Source organism: Triticum aestivum, chromosome 7D, assembly GCF_018294505.1.
Source record: "Triticum aestivum cultivar Chinese Spring chromosome 7D, IWGSC CS RefSeq v2.1, whole genome shotgun sequence".
NCBI classification, from domain to species: Eukaryota; Viridiplantae; Streptophyta; class Magnoliopsida; order Poales; family Poaceae; genus Triticum; species Triticum aestivum.
This window is the reverse complement of record NC_057814.1, coordinates 184,259,820-184,280,021: the sequence shown is the minus strand read 5'-3', so window position 1 is coordinate 184,280,021 and position 20,202 is coordinate 184,259,820. Positions and strand designations below refer to the sequence as shown.

The 20,202-nt window shown below is 47.1% G+C and overlaps 1 protein-coding gene across 2 annotated transcripts; it reads left to right on the top strand.

The window, feature by feature from the left end:
• The first annotated feature begins 13,978 nt into the window (after positions 1-13,978).
• On the top strand, positions 13,979-20,083 carry LOC123165302 (39S ribosomal protein L46, mitochondrial). Of its 2 annotated transcripts, none has more exons than XM_044582929.1 (6): positions 13,979-14,256; positions 14,362-14,427; positions 15,198-15,272; positions 18,729-18,858; positions 19,277-19,399; positions 19,566-20,083. In XM_044582929.1, exons 1-6 carry the CDS (start codon positions 14,063-14,065, stop codon positions 19,716-19,718), a joined length of 741 nt encoding a protein of 246 aa, XP_044438864.1. In that variant the 5' UTR covers positions 13,979-14,062; the 3' UTR covers positions 19,719-20,083. The 2 variants fall into 2 exon arrangements, with proteins under 2 accessions (XP_044438864.1, XP_044438865.1); XM_044582930.1 differs by having other exon boundaries at positions 13,980-14,256; positions 19,569-19,998.
• Positions 20,084-20,202: the final 119 nt, after the last annotated feature.

Here is a 20,202-nt window from a genome sequence, read left to right as displayed (position 1 = left end):
CGATCGTAGTGATACACATATTCATAATATTGAAGCCAAAAGATGCAAAGTTAATAATGATAGTGCAACTTATTTGTGGCACTGCCGTTTAGGTCATATTGGTGTAAAGCGCATGAAGAAACTCCATGCTGATGGGCTTTTGGAATCACTTGATTATGAATCACTTGATGCTTGCGAACCATGCCTTATGGGCAAGATGACTAAAACGCCGTTCTCCGGAACTATGGAGAGAGCAACAGATTTGTTGGAAATCATACATACAGATGTATGTGGTCCGATGAATATTGAGGCTCGTAGCAGGTATCATTATTTTCTAACCTTCATAGATGATTTGAGCAGATATGGGTATATCTACTTAATGAAACAAAAGTCTGAAACATTTGAAAAGTTCATATAATTTCAGAGTGAAGTGGAAAATCATCATAACAAGAAAAATAAAGTTTCTACGATCTGATCGTAGAGAAGAGTATTTGAGTTACGAGTTTGGCCTTCAGTTAAAACAATGTGAAATAGTTTCACTACTCACGCCACCTGGAACACCACGGTGTAATGGTGTGTCCGAACGTCGTAATCGTACTTTATTAGATATGGTGCGATATATGATGTATCTTACCGATCTACCACTATCGTTTTGGGGTTATGCATTAGAGACAGCTGCATTCACGTTAAATAGGGCACCATCAAAATCCGTTGAGACGACGCCTTATGAACTGAGGTTTAGCAAGAAACCAAAGTTGTCGTTTCTTAAAATTTCGGGGTTGCGATGCTTATGTGAAAAAGTTTCATCCTGATAAGCTCAAACCCAGATCGGGGAAATGTGTCTTCATAGGATACCCAAAGGAGACAGTTGGGTACACCTTCTATCACAGATCCGAAGGCAAGACAGTCGTTGCTAAAAATGGATCCTTTCTAGAGAAGGAGTTTCTCTCGAAAGAAGTGAGTGGGAGGAAAGTAGAACTTGATGAGGTAACTATACCTGCTCCCTTATTGGAAAGTAGTTCATCACAGAAATCTGTTCCTGTGACTCCTACACCAATTAGTGAGGAAGTTAATGATGATGATCATGTAGCTTCAGATCAAGTTACTACCAAACCTCGTAGGTAAACCAGAGTGAGATCTGCACCCAGAGTGGTACGGTAATCCTGTTCTGGAGGTCATGTTACTAGACCATGACGAACCTACGAACTATGAGGAAGCGATGATGAGCCCAGATTCCGGGAAATGGCTTGAGGCCATGAAATCTGAGATGAGATCCATGTATGAGAACAAAGTATGGACTTTGATTGACTTGCCCAATGATCGGCGAGCCATTGAGATTAAATGGATCTTCAAGAGGAAGACGGACATTGATAGTAGTGTTACTATCTACAAAGCTAGACTTGTCGAAAAAAGGTTTTTGACAAAGTTCAAGGTGTTGACTACGATGAGATTTTCTCACTCGCAGCGATGCTTAAGTCTGTCCGAATCATGTTTAGCAATTGCCGCATTTTATGAAATCTGGCAAATGGATAAACAAAATTGCATTCCTTAATGGATTTATTAAAGAAGAGTTGTATATGATGCAACAGAAGGTTTTGTCAATCCTAAAGGTGCTAACAAAATATGCAAACTCCAGCGATCCATCTATGGACTGGTGCAAGCATCTCGGAGTTGGAATATACGCTTTGATAAGTTGATCAAAGGATATAGTTTTATACAGACTTGCGATGAAGCCTGTATTTACAAGAAAGTGAGTGGGAGCACTACAGCATTTCTGTTAAGTATATGTGAATGACATATTGTTGATCGGAAATAATGTAGAATTATTCTGCAAAGCATAAAGGAGTGTTTGAAAGGAGTTTTTCAAAGAAAGACCTCGGTGAAGCTGCTTACATATTGAGCATCAAGATCTATAGAGATAGATGAAGACGCTTGATAAGTTTTTCAATGAGTACATACCTTAACAAGATTTTGAAGTAGTTCAAAATGGAACAGTCAAAGAAAGAGTTCTTGCCTGTGTTACAAGGTGTGAAATTGAGTAAAGACTCAAAGCCCGACCACGGCAAAAGATAGAAAGAGAATGAAAGTCATTCCCTATGCCTTGGCCATAGGTTCTATAAAGTATGCCATGTTGTGTACCAGATCTATTGTATACCCTACACTGATTTTGGCCAGGGAGTACAATAGTGATCTAGGAGTAGATCACTGGACAGCGGTCAAAATTATCCTTAGTGGAATAAGGATATGTTTCTCGATTATGGAAGTGACAAAAGGTTCGTCGTAAAGGGTTACGTCGATGCAAGTTTTGACACTAATCTAGATGACTCTAAGTCTCGGTCTAGATACATATTGAAAGTGGGAGCAATTAGCTAGAGTAGCTCCGTGCAGAGCATTGTAGACATAGAAATTTGCAAAATACTTACGGATCTGAATGTGACAGACCCGTTGACTAAAATTATCTCACAATCAAAACATGATCACACCTTAGTACTCTTTGGGTGTTAATCACATAGCGATGTGAACTAGATTATTGACTCCAGTAAACCCTTTGAGTGTTGGTCACATAGAGATGTGAACTATGGGTGTTAATCACATGGTGATGTGAATTATTGATGTTAAATCACATGGCGATGTGAACTAGATTATTGACTCTAGTGCAATTGGGAGACTGAAGGAAATATGCCCTAGAGGCAATAATAAAGTATTATATATTTCCTTATATCATGATAAATGTTTATTATTCATGCTAGAATTGTATTAACCGGAAACATAATACATGTGTGAATACATAGACAAACAAGAGTGTCACTAGTATGCCTCTACTTGACTAGCTCGTTAATCAAAGATGGTTATGTTTCCTAGCCATAGACATGAGTTGTCATTTGATTAACGAGATCACCTCATTAGGAGAATGACGTGATTGACATGACCCATTCCGTTAGCTTAGCACCCGATCGTTTAGTATGTTGTTATTGCTTTCTTCATGACTTATACATGTTCCTATGACTATGAGATTATGCAACTCCCGTTTACCGGAGGAACACTTTGTGTGCTACCAAACGTCACAACGTAAATGGGTGATTATAAAGGTGCTCTACAGGTGTCTCCAAAGGTACTTGTTGGGTTGGCGTATTTCGAGATTAGGATTTGTCACTCCGATTGTCGGAGAGGTATCTCTGGGCCCACTCGGTAATGCACATCACTATAAGCCTTGCAAGCATTGTGACTAATGAGTTAGTTGCGGGATGATGTATTACGGAACGAGTAAAGGGACTTGCCGGTAACGAGATTGAACTAGGTATCGAGATACCGACGATCGAATCTCGGGCAAGTAATATACCGATGACAAAGGGAACAACGTATGTTGTTATGCGGTCTGACCGATAAAGATCTTCGTAGAATATGTGGGAGCCAATATGGGCATCCAGGTCCCGCTATTGGTTATTGACCGGAGAGGTGTCTCGGTCATGTCTACATAGTTCTCGAACCCGTAGGGTCCGCACGCTTAACGTTACGATGACAGTTTTATTATGAGTTTATGTATGTTGATGTACCAAAGGAGTTCGGAGTCCCGGATGAGATCGGGGACATGACGAGGAGTCTCAAAATGGCCGAGACGTAAAGATCAATATATTGGACGACTATATTCGGACTTCGGAAAGGTTCCGAGTGATTCGGGTATTTTTCGGAGTACCGGAGAGTTACGGGAATTCGTATTGGGCCTTAATGGGCCATACGGGAAAGGAGAGAAAGACCCCAAAGGGTGGCCGCACCCCTCCCCATGGGCTAGTCTGAATTGGACTAGGGAGGGGGGGGCGCCCCCTTCCTTCTTTCTCCTTCCCCCTTCCCTTCTCCTACTCCCACAAGGAAAGGAGGAGTCCTACTCCCGGTGGGAGTAGGACTCCCCCCTTGGGCGCGCCACCTCCCCTTGGCCGGCCCTCTCCTCCTTACTCCTTTATATACGGGGGCAAGGGGGGCACCCCAAAGACACAACTTGATATACGATATTTTAGCCGTGTACGGTGCCCCCCTCCACCATATTACACCTCGACAATACCGTTGCGGAGCTTAGGCGAAGCCCTGCGTCGGTGGAACATCATCATCGTCACCACGCCGTCGTGCTGACGAAACTCTCCCTCAACACTCGGCTGGATCGGAGTTCGAGGGACGTCATCGAGCTGAACGTGTGTAGAACTCGGAGGTGCCGTACGTTCGGTACTTGATCGGTCGGATCGTGAAGACGTACGACTACATCAACCACGTTGTGATAACGCTTCCGCTGTCGGTCTACGAGGGTACGTGGACAACACTCTCCCCTCTCGTTGCTATGCATCACCATGATCTTGCGTGTGCGTAGGAATTTTTTTGAAATTACTACGTTCCCCAACAGTTTTCTCCTATCCTCTCAGCGAGAGAAGTTTTCATCTCTTCGTTGATCTCAAGCAAGCAATTGTTTTCGTTAGTGGCAGAATTTCACCTCAAGTTTTGAGATGTTTTCATAAGCCCACAAGCAGCTTATTGTTTTCGTTGTTGATTTTTCAACAACTCCGTTCTATCCTTCTTTTTAAGGATGCTCTCTCAAATTCACTTGAAGTAGAACATGTTATTTTTCTTCTCCGTTCTTTTCATTCCATTCTTTCATTTTTCCGGAGGCATTGTGATGTTGCTCTCTTCGACCCATTGTCTCGTTTTCTCAAGATCATGTTCTTTCCTTGCTTATCCATTTAACCGGAGTGGTTACATGTCCTTTCTTGTCGCTAGAGCTCTTCATTCATGTCTTTGTAACCCCAAGGTTCTCGTAATGTTCCTTGTCTCTCTTTGCTAACGCAGTGTTTGCAACCTTGTTCATCTCCATTGTACTCTTTCTTTCAATTTGTTCGACCTCTCAAGACTCGTGGTTTCACTCGTTTGTCGTAGAAGCAACTTTGTTTTACCTCTTCCTCTTCCGCTTCTCTCCGGTGCCATCCTAGATCTCGGGACGAGATCCTTTTGTAGTGGTGGAGCGTTGTAACGCCCCAAGACCGATGCTCCAGACGCCTTCCATGTTTTTCGAGTTCATCGTGTGTGTTTCATTTGTTTGTTGCATTTCATCATGGCATCATCCGCATTGCATCGGCACTCGTTGTCGTCATGTTTTCAAAACTTGGACTCGTTCGTGGTTGCCGCCTCTTCTTTGTCTCTGTTGACCTTCTCTCAGACCAACCGGACCGCTCTCTTCTCTCTTGTCTTCTCCGTGGCCTTTTGTCAGACCCCGTTGTCTTCGTTTTCCCCTCTCGTCTATACGGCCAGCCTCTCTACACATTTCATCGACCACTTGCGCGCGTCCGAAACTTCTCCAAACCCGACCCGCACTGTCATGACCGTTGGATCCGGATCATCCCCAAACATCCCTAAATCATCATCGATTTCTCGTTAGACTCTCCTAAGCTATTTATTCTTGACCGTTCGATTTTAATCGGAGGTTCCAAAATAGCCCTAACCAAAAATCCAATGCTATAAGTAGCAGTCTAACCCTAGCCCTGTCCCATCGATCCATCTAATCCTCCCACCGCCGCCACCCATGTTCCTCGGGAGCTTGTCCCATCGCCAACCAAATCTCCCACCTCGGGATCCATCCCCATCCAATCAGTGGCTGCGCCCCCGATCCAAATCCCCTCGGCCTCCACTCGCTGCCAACCAGCACGCCTCCTCGTCTAGGACCACCTCCCCGCACCGGCGAGTGCCATCACCGGAGCTGCTCCGTTCCTCGCCCGAACCAGCAGGCCGTCCTCACCGCCCTGCCCCTTTTACCTCCTTCGCTGAAGCTCTCTGTCTCACTGGACTCCCTCTCTTTTCTCTGTAGCAACGACGCCGCCATCTTCTTCCCGAAGGACCTCGACGAGAACGCCGCCCGCGGTACCCCCGATCTTCCCCGGCGCGACCCCGTTCCGCTGACGCCCTTGCGCCATGCTGCCGTGCCCCGCCTTGGCCTGCCGTAACCCGACTCCTGCCTCCTCTGCTTCACCCTGCGCCGAACGACAAGCCGCAGCCATCGTCACAAGGTCCAGGCCAACCTCGCGACCTCTCCTCCTCCTGTTTTTCCCCTCTCCCTCTCACGGTGGCCCCCTCTCCTTCCCAGGAACGAGCAGGAGCTCGCCCAAGCTCCATGGCGCCGCCGCGTCGTCCTGCTTCGTCCGGTGACCTCCGAGCAGTGCCACCCGCCGGATCTGCTCGAGCTCGCCTCGCCCCTGCGCCTCAAGTCCCACGCCGCCGCTCCTGCTTCATTCTGGCGAGGCTCCGCCCGGATCCGTTCGCCTCCACGCGCCTGGGCCATCTCCCCTTCGCCCGTTGAACGGTCCACCTCTCCACCGACTGGGCCTTGGCCCATGGTGAGCAGACCCCCAACGCCCCCTCCCCTGTTCCTACTTGGGCTTGGCCCGATTCTGCTACTGCTGATGTCCTGCGCCCACTAGTTTCGGCCCGTGTCATGTTTTTTCCAGTTCTGCGAATTTAGCATTATCCAGTGATTTACCGTTTTGCAGAAAAACCCTCATGTTCATGCATTTAATATCTCACAAACCATGCATCGGATTAAAACAACTTATATATGCAAAATGCTTAGTTTTTCATCTAGTTTCATAATCTGCCACTTTCATCTATGTTAAAAATGTTTAACTTGATGTTTGCTTTAATTTGTTTAAATGCCATGTTAAAATGATTTATTTCATAACTAATTAACCGTAGCTCCATTTTAAATAAACTTTATATGTAAATGGGGTAGGAAAATGCATAGATTAACATGTTGCACTTTATTTTCCTGTTTAACAATAATAAAATATGGTTCTAGGCAGAACAGTACCAAATCTAAAAAATGGACATGGGGATTTTCCGGAATTGTTGTTTGTTGTTCCGGCCTCAGTTAAACTTGCCTAGATAGGTAGTTTTCATATGCTTCATCCCTTGCCATGTTTAATAACATTTAATATTGTTGGGTACATAAACGAGAGCGAACTAAATAAATCCGAATGTGGTGTTTTGTCAATATGAAACTCGTTGCATATTGAGCTCCACTTAACTTGTAGTATTGTTTGTGCACTTTGCCATGTCATGCATATTTAAACCGGACATGCATCATACTTGTTTGTGCATCATGCCATGTGTATGTGGTGGTTGTTTACTATGTTGTTTGTTTCTTTCCGGGTTGCTTCTCTCGTTAGCTTCGGTTTCGTTCCGGAGTTGTGAGGATTCGTTCGACTACGTCTGTTTGTCTTCTTCATGGACTCGTTCTTCTTCCTTGCGGGATCTCAGGCAAGATGACCATACCCTCGAAATCACTTCTATCTTTGCTTGCTAGTTGTCCGCTCTATTGCTATGCCGCGCTACCTACCACTTGCTATATCATGCCTCCCATATTGCCATGTCAAGCCTCTAACCCACCTTTCCTAGCAAACCGTTGGTTGGCTATGTTACCGCTTTTGCTCAGCCCCTCTTATAGCATTGCTAGTTGCAGGTGAAGATGAAGTTTGTTCCATGTTGGAACATGGATATGTTGGGATATCACAATATCTCTTATTTAATTAATGCATCTAAACACTTGGTAAAGGGTGGAAGGCTCGGCCTTATGCCTGGTGTTTTGTTCCACTCTTGCCGTCCTAGTTTCCGTCATACCGGTGTTATGTTCCTTGATTTTGCGTTCCTTACGCGGTTGGGGATTTATGGGACCCCCTTGACAGTTCGCTTTGAATAAAACTCCTCCAGCAAGGCCCAACCTTGGTTTTAACATTTGCCACCTAAGCCTTTTTCCCTTGGGTTCTACAGACTCAAGGGTCATCTTTATTTTAACCCCCCGGGCCAGTGTTCCTCTGAGTGCTGGTCCAAACCGGGCGATGTCCGGCGCCCCTGGGCAACCAGGGTCTATGCCAACCCGACGTCTTGCCCATCCGGTGTGCCCTGAGAACGAGATACGTGCGACTCCTATCGGGATTTGTCGGCACATCGGGTGGCTTTGCTGGTCTTGTTTTACCATTGTCGAAAAGTCTTGTAACCGGGATTCCGAGACTGATCGGGTCTTCCCGGGAGAAGGAATATCCTTCGTTGACCGTGAGAGCTTGTGATGGGCTAAGTTGGGACACCCCTGCAGGGTATAAACTTTCGAGAGCCGTGCCCGCGGTTATGTGGCAGATGGGAATTTGTTAATGTCCGGTTGTAGAGAACTTGACACTTGACTTAAATTAAAATACATCAACCGCGTGTGTAGCCGTGATGGTCTCTTTTCGGCGGAGTCCGGGAAGTGAACACGGTTTGGATTATGTATGAACGTATGTAGTTTCAGGATCACTTCTTGATCACTTCTAGCTTCTCGACTATTGCGTTGCTCCTCTTCTCGCTCTTATTTGCGCATGTTAGCCACCATATTTGCTTAGTGCTTGCTGCAGCTCCACCTCATTACCCCATCCTTCCTATAAGCTTAAATAGTCTTGATCTCGCGGGTGTGAGATTGCTGAGTCCTCGTGACTCACAGATTCTACCAAAACAGTTGCAGGTGTCGAGGATACCAGTGCAGATGACGCAAACGAGCTCAAGTGGGAGCTCGATGAAGATCTTGTTCGTTGTGTTGTTTCGTTTCCTGTTGATCAGTAGTGGAGCCCAGTTGGGACGATCGGAGATCTAGCATTTGGGGTTATCTTCTTTTCATTTGGATTTGACCGTAGTCGGTCTATGTGTGTATCTTGAATGATGTATGAAATTTTTATGAATTGTGTGAAGCGGCGATTGTAAGCCAACTCTCTTTATCCCATTCTTGTTCATTATATGGGATTGTGTGAAGATGACCCTTCTTGCGATAAAACCTACAATGCGGTTATGCCTCTAAGTCGTGCCTCGACACGTGAGAGATATAGCCGCATCGTGGGTGTTACACCCTACTACTCCCACCGCTGGCCAGGCCATCCCTCTACTCACCCACACCCCCTGTTATTCTACGGCGACGGCAGCCTCACACCGCAGCCGAACCAGTGAACCCCCGTACTCCTCTCTGCGTGGGCATCCACTGCCGTGTCTTCCCTGGCTCCGCGTCGTCCCCTTCCTAGGCCTCGCTGTCGTCCACCGCCCTGGTGCTCTCGGCGCGACGTGGTCAACGTGGTCAAGGAACGGCTTCCATCAGACGTGGACTGTACGTGGGAGGCTGACAGTTGGGTCCACGGCCGCAGCAAGGAAGTGCCTCCTTATTACGCGCAAAATAATTATTCCTCCACCTGACAGCGGGGACCCACCGGACGGGCCACCGTATTTTGCGAAGAAACGTTTCCCCCTGACTGCTGGGACCCACCAGCTACATCTTCGCACGCAAGGAAGTGCGTCCGGGTAAAAAAACAAAACGATTCGCCCCCCTGACTGCTGGGACCCACCAGCTACATCTTCGCACGCAAGGAAGTGCCTGACAGTCGGGACCCACCTGGTCGAAGCGTACATAGCGTTGTCATTCTGGTCGCGAACGTGTACGTACATACTGGTCGATGTAGAGGCGCGCACGTGTCGTAGTAGAGGCGCGCACGTAGCATGTACACGTACGTACAACGGCAAGTGTGCAAGAAAGAAAATACGGCCACGTACGTACATACGGGCAGGGTCTCGAATGCCTACTCGCGCATACGTACGGCCAGGGCTCGTGTACATGGCTGGGTCGGAACGGAGAAATTGCGTCGTCGTCGTGTTCATGAGGAACCACCCGGCTGGGTCGGAACGGAATGCATCGTCGTGTTCATCGGGAGGGCTTGGACCGAACAGCCGATGGAAACGAGGCCTGGCGTACCGCAGAACGGAGGAAACGGCCTTGTGTTCGACTGGCCACGTTCGAAACGGGATCCTGTTCTTCGGGAGGGGTCTGGCGTACCGCAAAACGGAGGAAACGGACCTCCTACGGTCGAAACGGGGGTCCTGTTGATCGGGAGGGGTGTGGCGTACCGCAAAACGGGACTCCACGGGATACTGTTCATCTCCACCGTCGACCCCCTCCAGCCTCCACGGGCTACTGTTCATCCACCGTCGACCTCCTCGAGCCTCCACCTGCGACTGTTCATCCACGGGCTCCTGTTCATCCAGCCTCCACCGCGCGCTACTCCACCGACTACTGTTCAACCAGCCCTCTCCACGGGTTCCTGTTCAACCACCACTCCACGGGCTACTGTTCATCCAGCCCTCCACCGTCTACTGTTCATCCTGCCCTCCACGGGGTGGTCCTGTTCATCCTGCCCTCCACGGGGTCCTGTTCATCCAGCCCCAACCGGCCCGATCGATCGGGGTCCTATTCATCCAGAGGCAACACCACGGGGTCCTGTTCATCCACCCCCACCGGGAACTGTTCATCCAAACCCCCAGCAACGCTCACTGTTCATCCAGAGGCAGTATCGACCAGCTTCAGTTAGCAGCAGTAGCGAAGGAATCGCTCGGTCGGGTTCAGTTAACAGCCATCGATCGATCGCTCGGGTTCAGTAACGCGTAGCCTGCAGTGCAATTGCTCGGGTTCAGTTAGAGCCCAATGCCTCGCTCGGGTTTAGTTAGAGCCCAACGCCTCGCACCCACGCGCGTGCGTGTATGAGAGAAACGCGCATCGCTCGGCCCCGACCACCCACCGTAACCAGGAACACCCCGATATTTTCCTCGCCCTCGCTTCTACCACGGTTTTTCTGTCATGGACGGCCCAAAGAATGTCATGCAGCTGCGTCTCCGGCCCGCTCAGGAAGAAAAGCCCATTTTCTGTCATGATTTTTTGTCATAGAAGTAGGACCCCACCACATCTATGATGATACCGTGTTTTGTCACAATTATTGTCATAGAAGTGTCATAAGTATGACAGAAAAAAATCGTTCGGCCCAAAATGTCACGGATGTGTCTTTTTTTGTAGTGGTTATCCGCGAGGGGGCCCTTCCCCCTCTTGGGCGCCTCCGCCTCCAAATTTGTGGAGGCCGCCCTCTTCTTCCTTCCCCCCTCAGGGGGGAGTTGCTTTCTTCCTCCTCCTCGTCGTCGTCTTCGGCGGCAGAGGAGTGAGTCTTGTCTTCGGACGACACGTCCGAAGCTCCCTTGCGGCGGGGGCCACTCCGGACCCCTTGGCCTTTTTCTTGGCCTTCTTCTCCGGCGCCTTGTAGGGCGCTGGAACCAGCATCTTCGCCAGGAGTGGGATGTCTGGTTCCTCGGGCAGCGGAGCCGGACATCAGATCCGCTCCGCTTTCTCTGTCCATGCCTGAAAAGTAAACAGTGAAGTTTTTAGATATCTTCCTTGAACAAGCAAGAAGAGGACGCACCTTGAGACATGAAAGACTTACCACACTAGCAGGATGGGCTAGATCGTGCCCGCAGTCCGAGTTTATGGCCGGCGGCGTCTCATTGCCCTTAAAGAGCAACTTCCAGACATCTTCGTGAGTGGTTCCGACGAGCCTCTCCAAAGTCTGGTGCTTCTCCGAATCAAATTCCCATAAAGGGCATGTTCGGCTCTGGCATGGAAGGATCCGGCGAACTAGCATCACATGGATCACATTGACGTGCTTGATGTTTTTATCCACCATGCTCTGGATGCGCGTTTGCAGCGCTATCAGTTCGTCCGACGAAGACCAATTTGGGCCCTTCTCTATCTAGGAGGTGAGCCGCATTGGAGCTCCGGAGTTGAATTCGAGAGCCGCGGCCCAAGTGGCGTCACGAGGCTCTGTGATATAGAACCACTGTTTCTGCCACTCCTTGACGGTCTCCACGAACGTGCCTTTGGGCCATGTGACATTGGGCATCTTGCTCACCATGGCACCTCCACACTCCGCGTGTTGGCCATCCACCACCTTCGGCTTCACATTAAAGATCTTGAGCCATAATCCAAAGTGGGGAGAAATGCGGAGGAAGGCCTCGCACACGACAATAAATGCCAAGATGTTGAGGAAGGAGTTTGGGGCTAGATCATGAAAATCTAGCCCGTAATAGAACATAAGTCCGCGGACGAAAGGGTGGAGAGGAAACCGTAACCCGCGGACGAAATGATGGATGAACACCACCCTCTCGTTGGGTTTCGGGGTGGGGACGACTTGCCCCTTGGCCGGAAGACGGTGGGCGATTACTTTCGCCAGATACTCGGCCTCCCGAAGCTCGGTGATGTCCTTCCCCTTGACGGAGGAGGCCATCCACTTGCCTTGCGCTCCCGATCTGGACATGGTTGAGTGCTTTCTTGAGGCGGAAAAGATATGGACTTGGGCGCTGGAGCTTGAGAATGGGAGGGCACAGAAAGAGAGAAGGCGTGGGTGAAGAAAGGGAATCCTTATCCCCTTATAAAGGCAGTGAATATCAAGCGCCTCCCCACAAGCCTCAAACTCGCCTATTCCCAAGGGTTGTGTAAACGGCATGGTTGGATTACCAACGCCCGTATTGATGAGAATCCCGCAATAAGGGGACACGATCTCTGCTTTGACAAGACGTGCCAATGAAAACCGCGTCTCGAAACGTGGAACGGCGGATGAAAACAGTTCGAAATAATGACCGGACAGACGTGATGTCACCTTACCAAAAAGTTGTCAGCGGATGGGACTCGTGAAGTATTATACTCTCCGCGGTTGAGTGTGGTAATTGTGTTGCAGATCCGGACACGATCGTTGTGTCCGAAGACTATCTTGGAGTATTCGGAGAAGGAACCCGCCTTGCAATGCCGAAGACAATCTGCGCGCCGGACACCTCGTCATTGAAGCCTGGTTCAGGGGCTACTGAGGGAGTCCTGGACTAAGGGGTCCTCGGGCGTCCGGCCTGTTAGCCATGGGCCGGACTGATGGGCTGTGAAGATATAAAGATCGAAGACTCTACCCGTGTCCGGATGGGACTCTCCTTGGCGACCAAATATGAAGATTCCTTTCTCTGTAACCGACTTTGTGTAACCCTAGTCCCCTCCGGTATCTATATAAACCGGAGGGCTTAGTCCGTAGAGGCAACATATATATAATCATAGTCAGACAGGCTAGGCTTCTAGGGTTTTAGCCATTACGATCTCGTGATAGATCAACTCTTGTAATACTCATATTCATCAAGATCAATCAAGCAGGAAGTAGGGTATTACCTCCATAGAGAGGGCCTGAACCTGGGTAAACATTGTGTCCTCCGTCTCCTGTTACCATCGACCTTAGACGCACAGTTCGGGACCCCCTACCTGAGATCTGTCGGTTTTGACACCGACAGGCGCCGGAGCCAGGCCATCGTACCTGGCAGATCGATCTGGACTCCGCCGAGGACGACGACGACGACCCGCCGCCCCGCACAGCGATGAACAAGAAGATGAAGGCCAACCACTCGACCCGCCGCTCCGCACGCCCGTGATGGCCGCCGCGGTTAGCCGATGTCCGTTGTGTACCCCCAATCCCCCTTCTACTCCACCTGCATCTACCTCTATTCCGATCTTGCATGAACTAGTATGAAGTAGTATGAACTCGTATGAACTGCCATGCTTATCTACCTCTATTCCCCATTCCCCTCTCCATCGTGGATCCAATCTATCGCCGGATCGAACGGGAAAAAGTAGTGCATGACAAACAGAGAAGTGCTTACCGCCATTGCCGCGGGCCAGGTGATGATCCGCTCGCCCGTGATGGAGTCCGGTGGTCTTTTTGCTCTCCTCCGATCCACCGCCGCCGGTGAGAGTTGTGAGAGTGGGGGAGAGTGGGGAGAGGAAGCGGTGAGGGGCGGTGAGGCTAATAACTGCCGGCGCTTCGGGAAGCAACGCGGTTTCTCGAGCGTGGCCACGCGCGTGCAGCCGCCGCCGCCCACGTGCACCGCTCGGGCCTGGCCCTGGAGAAACTGCCGATTCGAGCGTTCCCAGGGAGTCAGGCCAGGAATGCTTTAAGGTTCGTGCCATGCAAGCCGAACAGTAAAAGCAGGCAACTAATCGGTCCGTTTGCGTCCCGCGTGAGCCAGACCAGGCCTCATGCAGGGAATGTACCAAATCAAATGCGAAATGATGCGGCCCGTGGAGGAGAGCACAAGGCCGGCCCACGAGCCGGGTTTAAGCAGGGTTCTTCACTGGCTCCTTCCTCCCACCCTTCTTGCGGCGCGACCCAACCCCAACGCCCCCCTCCCACCCCACACGATGCTGCCGCGATCGCCGGCAAGCCTCCACCTCCGGTCGCTCCGGTGGCCGCGGGGCTTCAGCTCGTCCTCAGCCCCGGCCGCGGTCGCGAAGGAAGGGGCTGACGGGAAGATCGTGGCCTCGGTGGTGTTCGAGCGCCTCCCCGTCGTCATCCCCAAGATCCACCCCGTCGTCTACGCCTTCCAAGAATTCTCGTACTCCAGATCCGCCCGTCTCCCCTCTAGTTTTGCGGCGCCTGCTGTTTGCTCGTTGGGCTGATGTCGTCCTCCGCGCGGGGTTTGGTTTCTTCCCCTTGCTAGGTTCCGATGGAGGCAGCAGTACAGGCGGCAGTACCCTGACGATGTCCTAGGCAAGGCGGACGCGAGGTGACATTTCGCCCTCGCGCTTTGCGATTTCTTTGTATGTTTTTGTTTGCACATCGGTCATTTCTCGCTTATAGATTTGAAGTTTATAATAGGTTAAGTGCATTATTGGGTAAGGGTAGCATATTTTCTTTGCTGTGCCTGTGGGCAGTATTCGATTGAGTATGCCGGCACAAGAGTCTTGTATCATAATAGATTGGGAATTTCAAGGAGAGGGGAATAGTTATTCTTGTTTCGTGTGCAAAATGAACAACACTGGCCATGCAGCTTTTACAATTAGTATTTACCAGGTAAACGTGGGGAGCAATTGGAAGTTGATACATGGAGTAGTTTGTACAAGCAATGCCAATAGTTGCAACTTCTTAGTGAGTAAATAATGCTTGACCCAAAACTGGCAAAAATATAGAATCCCATGTGTTCTTAGAAGCATGATTTTTAGAATCCAATGGCCAAATTAGATCCATGAAATAGAACTTGCACGCAAATGTTCTGGCTGTTCACATTGATCTGTGATGGTTCTTAGAAGGAGCATCAGTAAAGGATTTGGGTCCCATTCCATGCTAATGAATCATGATTTTGGCAGAATCCCCGTGATCAGAAATTGTACCTACTGTCAAAATCATCTGCTCCATAACATAGATCACAATAGGCTTTTGTGAATATACAACAACTTCAATGCGGCAGTGGAATATGTGCAGACAGGCTTTGATTCAATTATTGTCTTTTCAGTTGCCATTATGTAGTACATGAAACATGCTTGTTTATGTGTGCAGGGGCAAGGGTGATTATCAGATAGACTATGTGCCTGCTCCAAGAATCACAGAAGCTGACAAAGCAAATGACAGGAAGTAAGTTTCCAGCTTCCATTCCTGTCACTTTATTTCATAACTTAGCTTGCTTGGGTGCATACTTTCTTTTGGTTATTGTCAGTGTCAGTTACACTCTTGTTATGCAAGCATGTGCTAACTTATATTGCACATTGTCCTGAATGTTTCTAATTCTATTGATAGTATCATATAGATATGTCTGTGATTTAGTACATATTATTTTTTGCTTAGTCTGTTTTGCCCTTCGAACATGCACTGCATTCTAAGGTTGTAGCTCCAGATTCTCATTCCCTGTACCTTCTATGCCATTAACAGGCTTTCTTTGCTTATTTCTTTTGTTTCTCACCTTAAGTCTAATGAACTATTTATTCTAAAGGCCGAAACCACAGTATCATGTTGGTGATATTCTCTTGTCATCATTTTCCTTTTTTGCTAGTGATAGTGTTTCCACGCCTTACCTGCATGGATGCTTGAGCCTATGTGACCTTGTATCGGTTACAATTGCATGTACTTTCCTGGGGTACAAACATATCCACATGACCCTATTTCTTTCCATTTCTTACTCTTCTCAGTTGCATGAATGCACATTCATGTATCTGTCACTACTAGAGTAACACAAATAACACGTGCCCACTTATGATTTCTTACTCTCCTCAGCTGCATGAATGGACATTCGTATTGACTTGCATGGTATCAGAGCTGATTTCAGCTTAACTATCATTCTCTTCACCACCCTTCTTCCTCTCTCCATCCCATTCTATTTATATGCTATCAATGTTGCTAGCATCAAAACACATGTATCCATCTCCTGTGATCTCCGAGCTTCCAACTAATTTTACTGGTGCTAGTTTTCTTAGTTGTGCTGCAAATATGCTCTCAGGGATAATGTCCTAGGCACTTTTCCACTTTTGCCAATATATCAAATGGGCGTGCCCAGTGCAGCTCCCACACAATGTGGGGTCTGGGGAAGGGAATTTCTAGACAGCCTTACCCTTGCGTAATAATTCTGCAAGAAGGCTGGTTTAAAACCAGGACCTCCAGGCCACAAGTGGAGAGACTGTACCATGCACCAGGCCCGCCCTTCGCCAATATGTCAAATGGCAGAAGTATAATAATTACATTGTCCTTTGTTTGCCACTTGGCTCGATCTCTCCCTGTATCTTTCACGTAATGTAAAGCTCGATATGATAGCCATTAGCCGAGAAAGTGTGCATTACATTATACTCCCCCCATTCCTAAATCTATGTCTTTTTAGAGATTTCCATAAGGACTACATAAGGATGTATATAGACATATTTAAGAGTGTAGATTCACTCATTTTGCTTCGTATGTAGTCCGCATTGAAATCTCTAAAAAGACTTATATTTAGGAACGGAGGGAGTATTTGTCAAGATAGCAATAAGAGGTACACCATAAATCTTGAGGCCGAGTGATAAGATAGGGAGTGGAAAATCTGCAACGTGAATCACTATTGTATTCAGTATATATGTACAAGTACATGTGCATACAAACCTTACAAATGAAGCTAACAACTAAACCTATTCTGATGCACGACAATTGTGTAGGGGAGTGCAGCAAGCCATGTCACCTAGCATGCCTGTGATACATGCTATGTTGAACATGTCCGTGCATAGACACACAAGTGAAGGTAGCACCTAGACCTATCCTAATGCATGACATGGAGGGAAGTGCAGCAAGCCAAGTCATCCAACACGCATGTTACGTATGTAGTGTATGAACATGGCCATCTACTGTTCATGGGTTGTCTGTGTCACATGCACGCTGTGACTCACCTCCACAACCTTTGTGAATTAGGATAGATCTAGTTGAGCTTTGCTTGTAAGCTTACTATATAACCCACCAGTTCATTGTAGCTAAATGTCCTGGTCAGCCTAGCTGTATCTACGCCTATGATGGATTAAGGTACTTGTGCAATTCAGAAAATATTCAAACGCTTCACAGGCATTAGTAGATGTATATGTAAGAGTACATGCAAAACTATGCAAATTGACCTGTACATTGTTTTGTACAAAGAAGACAAAAATTGCTGCTACAGTGAAATCTTTTTTTTCCTTTTTACAGCACTGTACAAGTCAGTTTGTACAATTTTTTTGCATGTTCCTTTACATTTATACACTACTACTCTGAACTGTTTTGAATATTACAAGTACTTTGATCATCATAGGCTTAGATACACCTGTGTACCAGATCCCCTTTGAATTTAGCTAAATGTCCTGGTCAATCTAGGTGTATCTACACCTATGATGGATGAAGGTATATTAAAAGAAAGGAAAATATGAGCTTTTTCGAAGTGTGCCGCCATCCTGTCCTTCTTGCGTGTCCAGATTCAAAGAAGTGTTTTCTCTGCTGGTGCATATGGTTAAGCCCAGCCTGAAGTCTAGGATTGTTGCTATTGTTCCTCTATAGCCTAGGCCTAAAACTCTAGGGTTTTCGGATTTCATTCCCCCCTCCCCCCTCTCTCTCTCCTTTGTAATTATGTAACTGTACTTAGGTTTGTTGGCCTTTGATGTATGTCAGTAGGAGCATGGTATAGTAAATCATGGTAGATACACCATTGTCACGCCAAATCCGCTTTGATGCGTTGTGCACTATCACCATATACATGTATGAATAGCTCGGTGATTAGTCTAACAATTCTTCTACGCACTTAGCTAGTCTCCCCTCCTTGGAAGGCTGGAAGTTTCAGGGTTGACCCCACAGATTATATTTCTGCCTCTGCCATAGGCTGTCGGCCTTCCCAAGGTTCATCGAGTTGCACTCACTTTCATGTGACATGTTCCTTGAGTAAAGCACCTCGATGAAGGTTGGCAACGGCGGCTGCTTGGCTAGCACCATTTAACTTGTGGCAATGTGTCCTTGGATGTGAGCGTGCCAATGTGACTCATCCTTGTTGCTGTGAGAGTAGTTCTCCTTAATTGTTTTGGCAGTCACATCAATATTCATATTATATCAGAGATCTCAATGGAGACCAAGGTAGCCAAGAAAGGATGATTTGATCATATTGTTTCCATTTGGATTTGGGTAAGATGGGCAAGTGTGTTTGGCATGAACCTTGAAAGCATGTTTACCAAGCGTAACGAAGAAAAGCTTGGTGATGGAGTGGTATAGTCGGCTTTTGCCCATAGTTGAGAAAATAGGAAGGGCGGTCTGCACTGTTCCTTCTGCTATGCAAACCGATACCATCCTGTCCACATCACCAGCAGTTATAAATATACACATGGTTGTCATAATTTTATCTTTAGTATTCTGGATAGCTCTTTTATGTTTTACTCATTCCTAGCCCGAAGATGGTAGACATAGCTCATACAGCAGTATCTTATTTGATATTTTGTGTTACCTGCAAAACACTCATCATGTCCTGAAACTCAAATATATATATTGTGAACCAACTTTCATGACAATGCTGCTCTGTGAGTATAACACTGTAAACTTATGCTAATCCAATGTTTTCTGTAGGTCACTACAACGAGCTCTGGATAATAAGCTCTATCTTCTCCTGTATGGCAAAACTTTTGGGGCTCCTGATGGCAAGCCTGTTTGGCATTTTCCAGAAAAAGTTTATGAAAATGAAGACTCTTTGCGTTTGGTATGCACTTCCTAAAAAAGCCTTCTAATTTTTATTAGATGATCCATGCTTTAGTTCACTTCCAGTTTATTTCCTTGTACTCCCTCCGTTTCTTTTTACTCCGCATATAAGATTTGGTCAAAGTCAAACTACACAAAGTTTGACCAAATTTATATAAAAAAATATGAACATCTAGAATATTAAAACTATATAGTATGAAAATACATTTCGTGGTGCATCTGATAATGTTGATTTCATATTGTCAATGTTTATATGTTTTAATATAAAGTTAGTCAAACTTTACAAAGCTTGACTTTGACCAAACCTTATATGCAGACTAAAAAGAAACGGAGGGAGTATTATTTGATAAATTTCTGGTAGTATAAAATTGTAGTTTCATAGTATCATGCGTATTCATATTGTGTGTATTTGATTTCAGTGTGCCGAGTCAGCCCTAAAATCTGTTCTCGGCGGGCTCGACAATACATATTTTGTTGGCAACGCTCCAATGGCTCACATGGTAACTGAACAAAAAGAGGATTCCACTGTTTCACCATTCAAGGTATTTCTTGGTTCACCATTTTTTCTTCTTCTACTAGTACTAGAATACACATAGGACGGGTATCATTGATTAAAAGAAGACTTGTTTGCATTTTGTCAAGCAATCGGCATATTAGTTTTGATGCAGTGTCACCCGATGGTCTCTTAATCCTGTTATATGCATCTAGCAGCGGTTCTTCTTCAAGTCGCAAGTGATCGGCACCACGCATTTGGACATCAGGAGGTGCGAGGACCACGCGTGGGTGACCAAAGCTGAGTTGCTGGAATATTTTCCGGAGCACAAGGATCTCTTGAACAAGATGATCATTCACGTAAGATAGATGATAGCTTTAATCTGTCGGGGGCGGCGACGAAGCGGAGGCCATCTGAACATGGAGCGCTGCTTGTCCTGTGTACCGGTTTCCAGCCACCACCATCTGGGCCGCAAGCGTTTGTCGAAAGAGTGAAACCCCAGAATTTGTTGTTTGCATTTTTAGACAAAAAAAAAATGCACGCTAGCTTAAGCTTTACTACAGGCTCTTCTCCCGTCACATGCTATACCTGCTATTTTTTTGGGTGAAATAATTGATGGGGTGCAAGTCTGTTGTCCCTATTTCCTGACGTTTGTGACCGGTCAACTTAACCAACGCAAAGGCGCTTGAATTGAACGTGTAATGTCTATTTTCAAGTTTCTGCAGTTCTGAAACCCTATGATTCCTGCCGCTGAAGCACTAGTATTTTTTGACTTTGACCTATCTTCATTTCTCTCTTCACAACATGGACCAAAAGGAGACGAGAACACAATCTTGTTGATGCGTATGACTA

Excerpts from the sequence above, each read along its gene's own strand:
- LOC123165302 (XM_044582929.1), top strand. The coding sequence starts at position 14,063 with ATGCTGCCGCGATCGCCGGCAAGCCTCCACCTCCGGTCGCTCCGGTGG. Across the intron at positions 15,273-18,728 it reads GACAAAGCAAATGACAGGAA|GTCACTACAACGAGCTCTGG; the intron begins GTAAGTTTCCAG and ends TGTTTTCTGTAG. Across the intron at positions 19,400-19,565 it reads CCACTGTTTCACCATTCAAG|CAGCGGTTCTTCTTCAAGTC; the intron begins GTATTTCTTGGT and ends ATATGCATCTAG.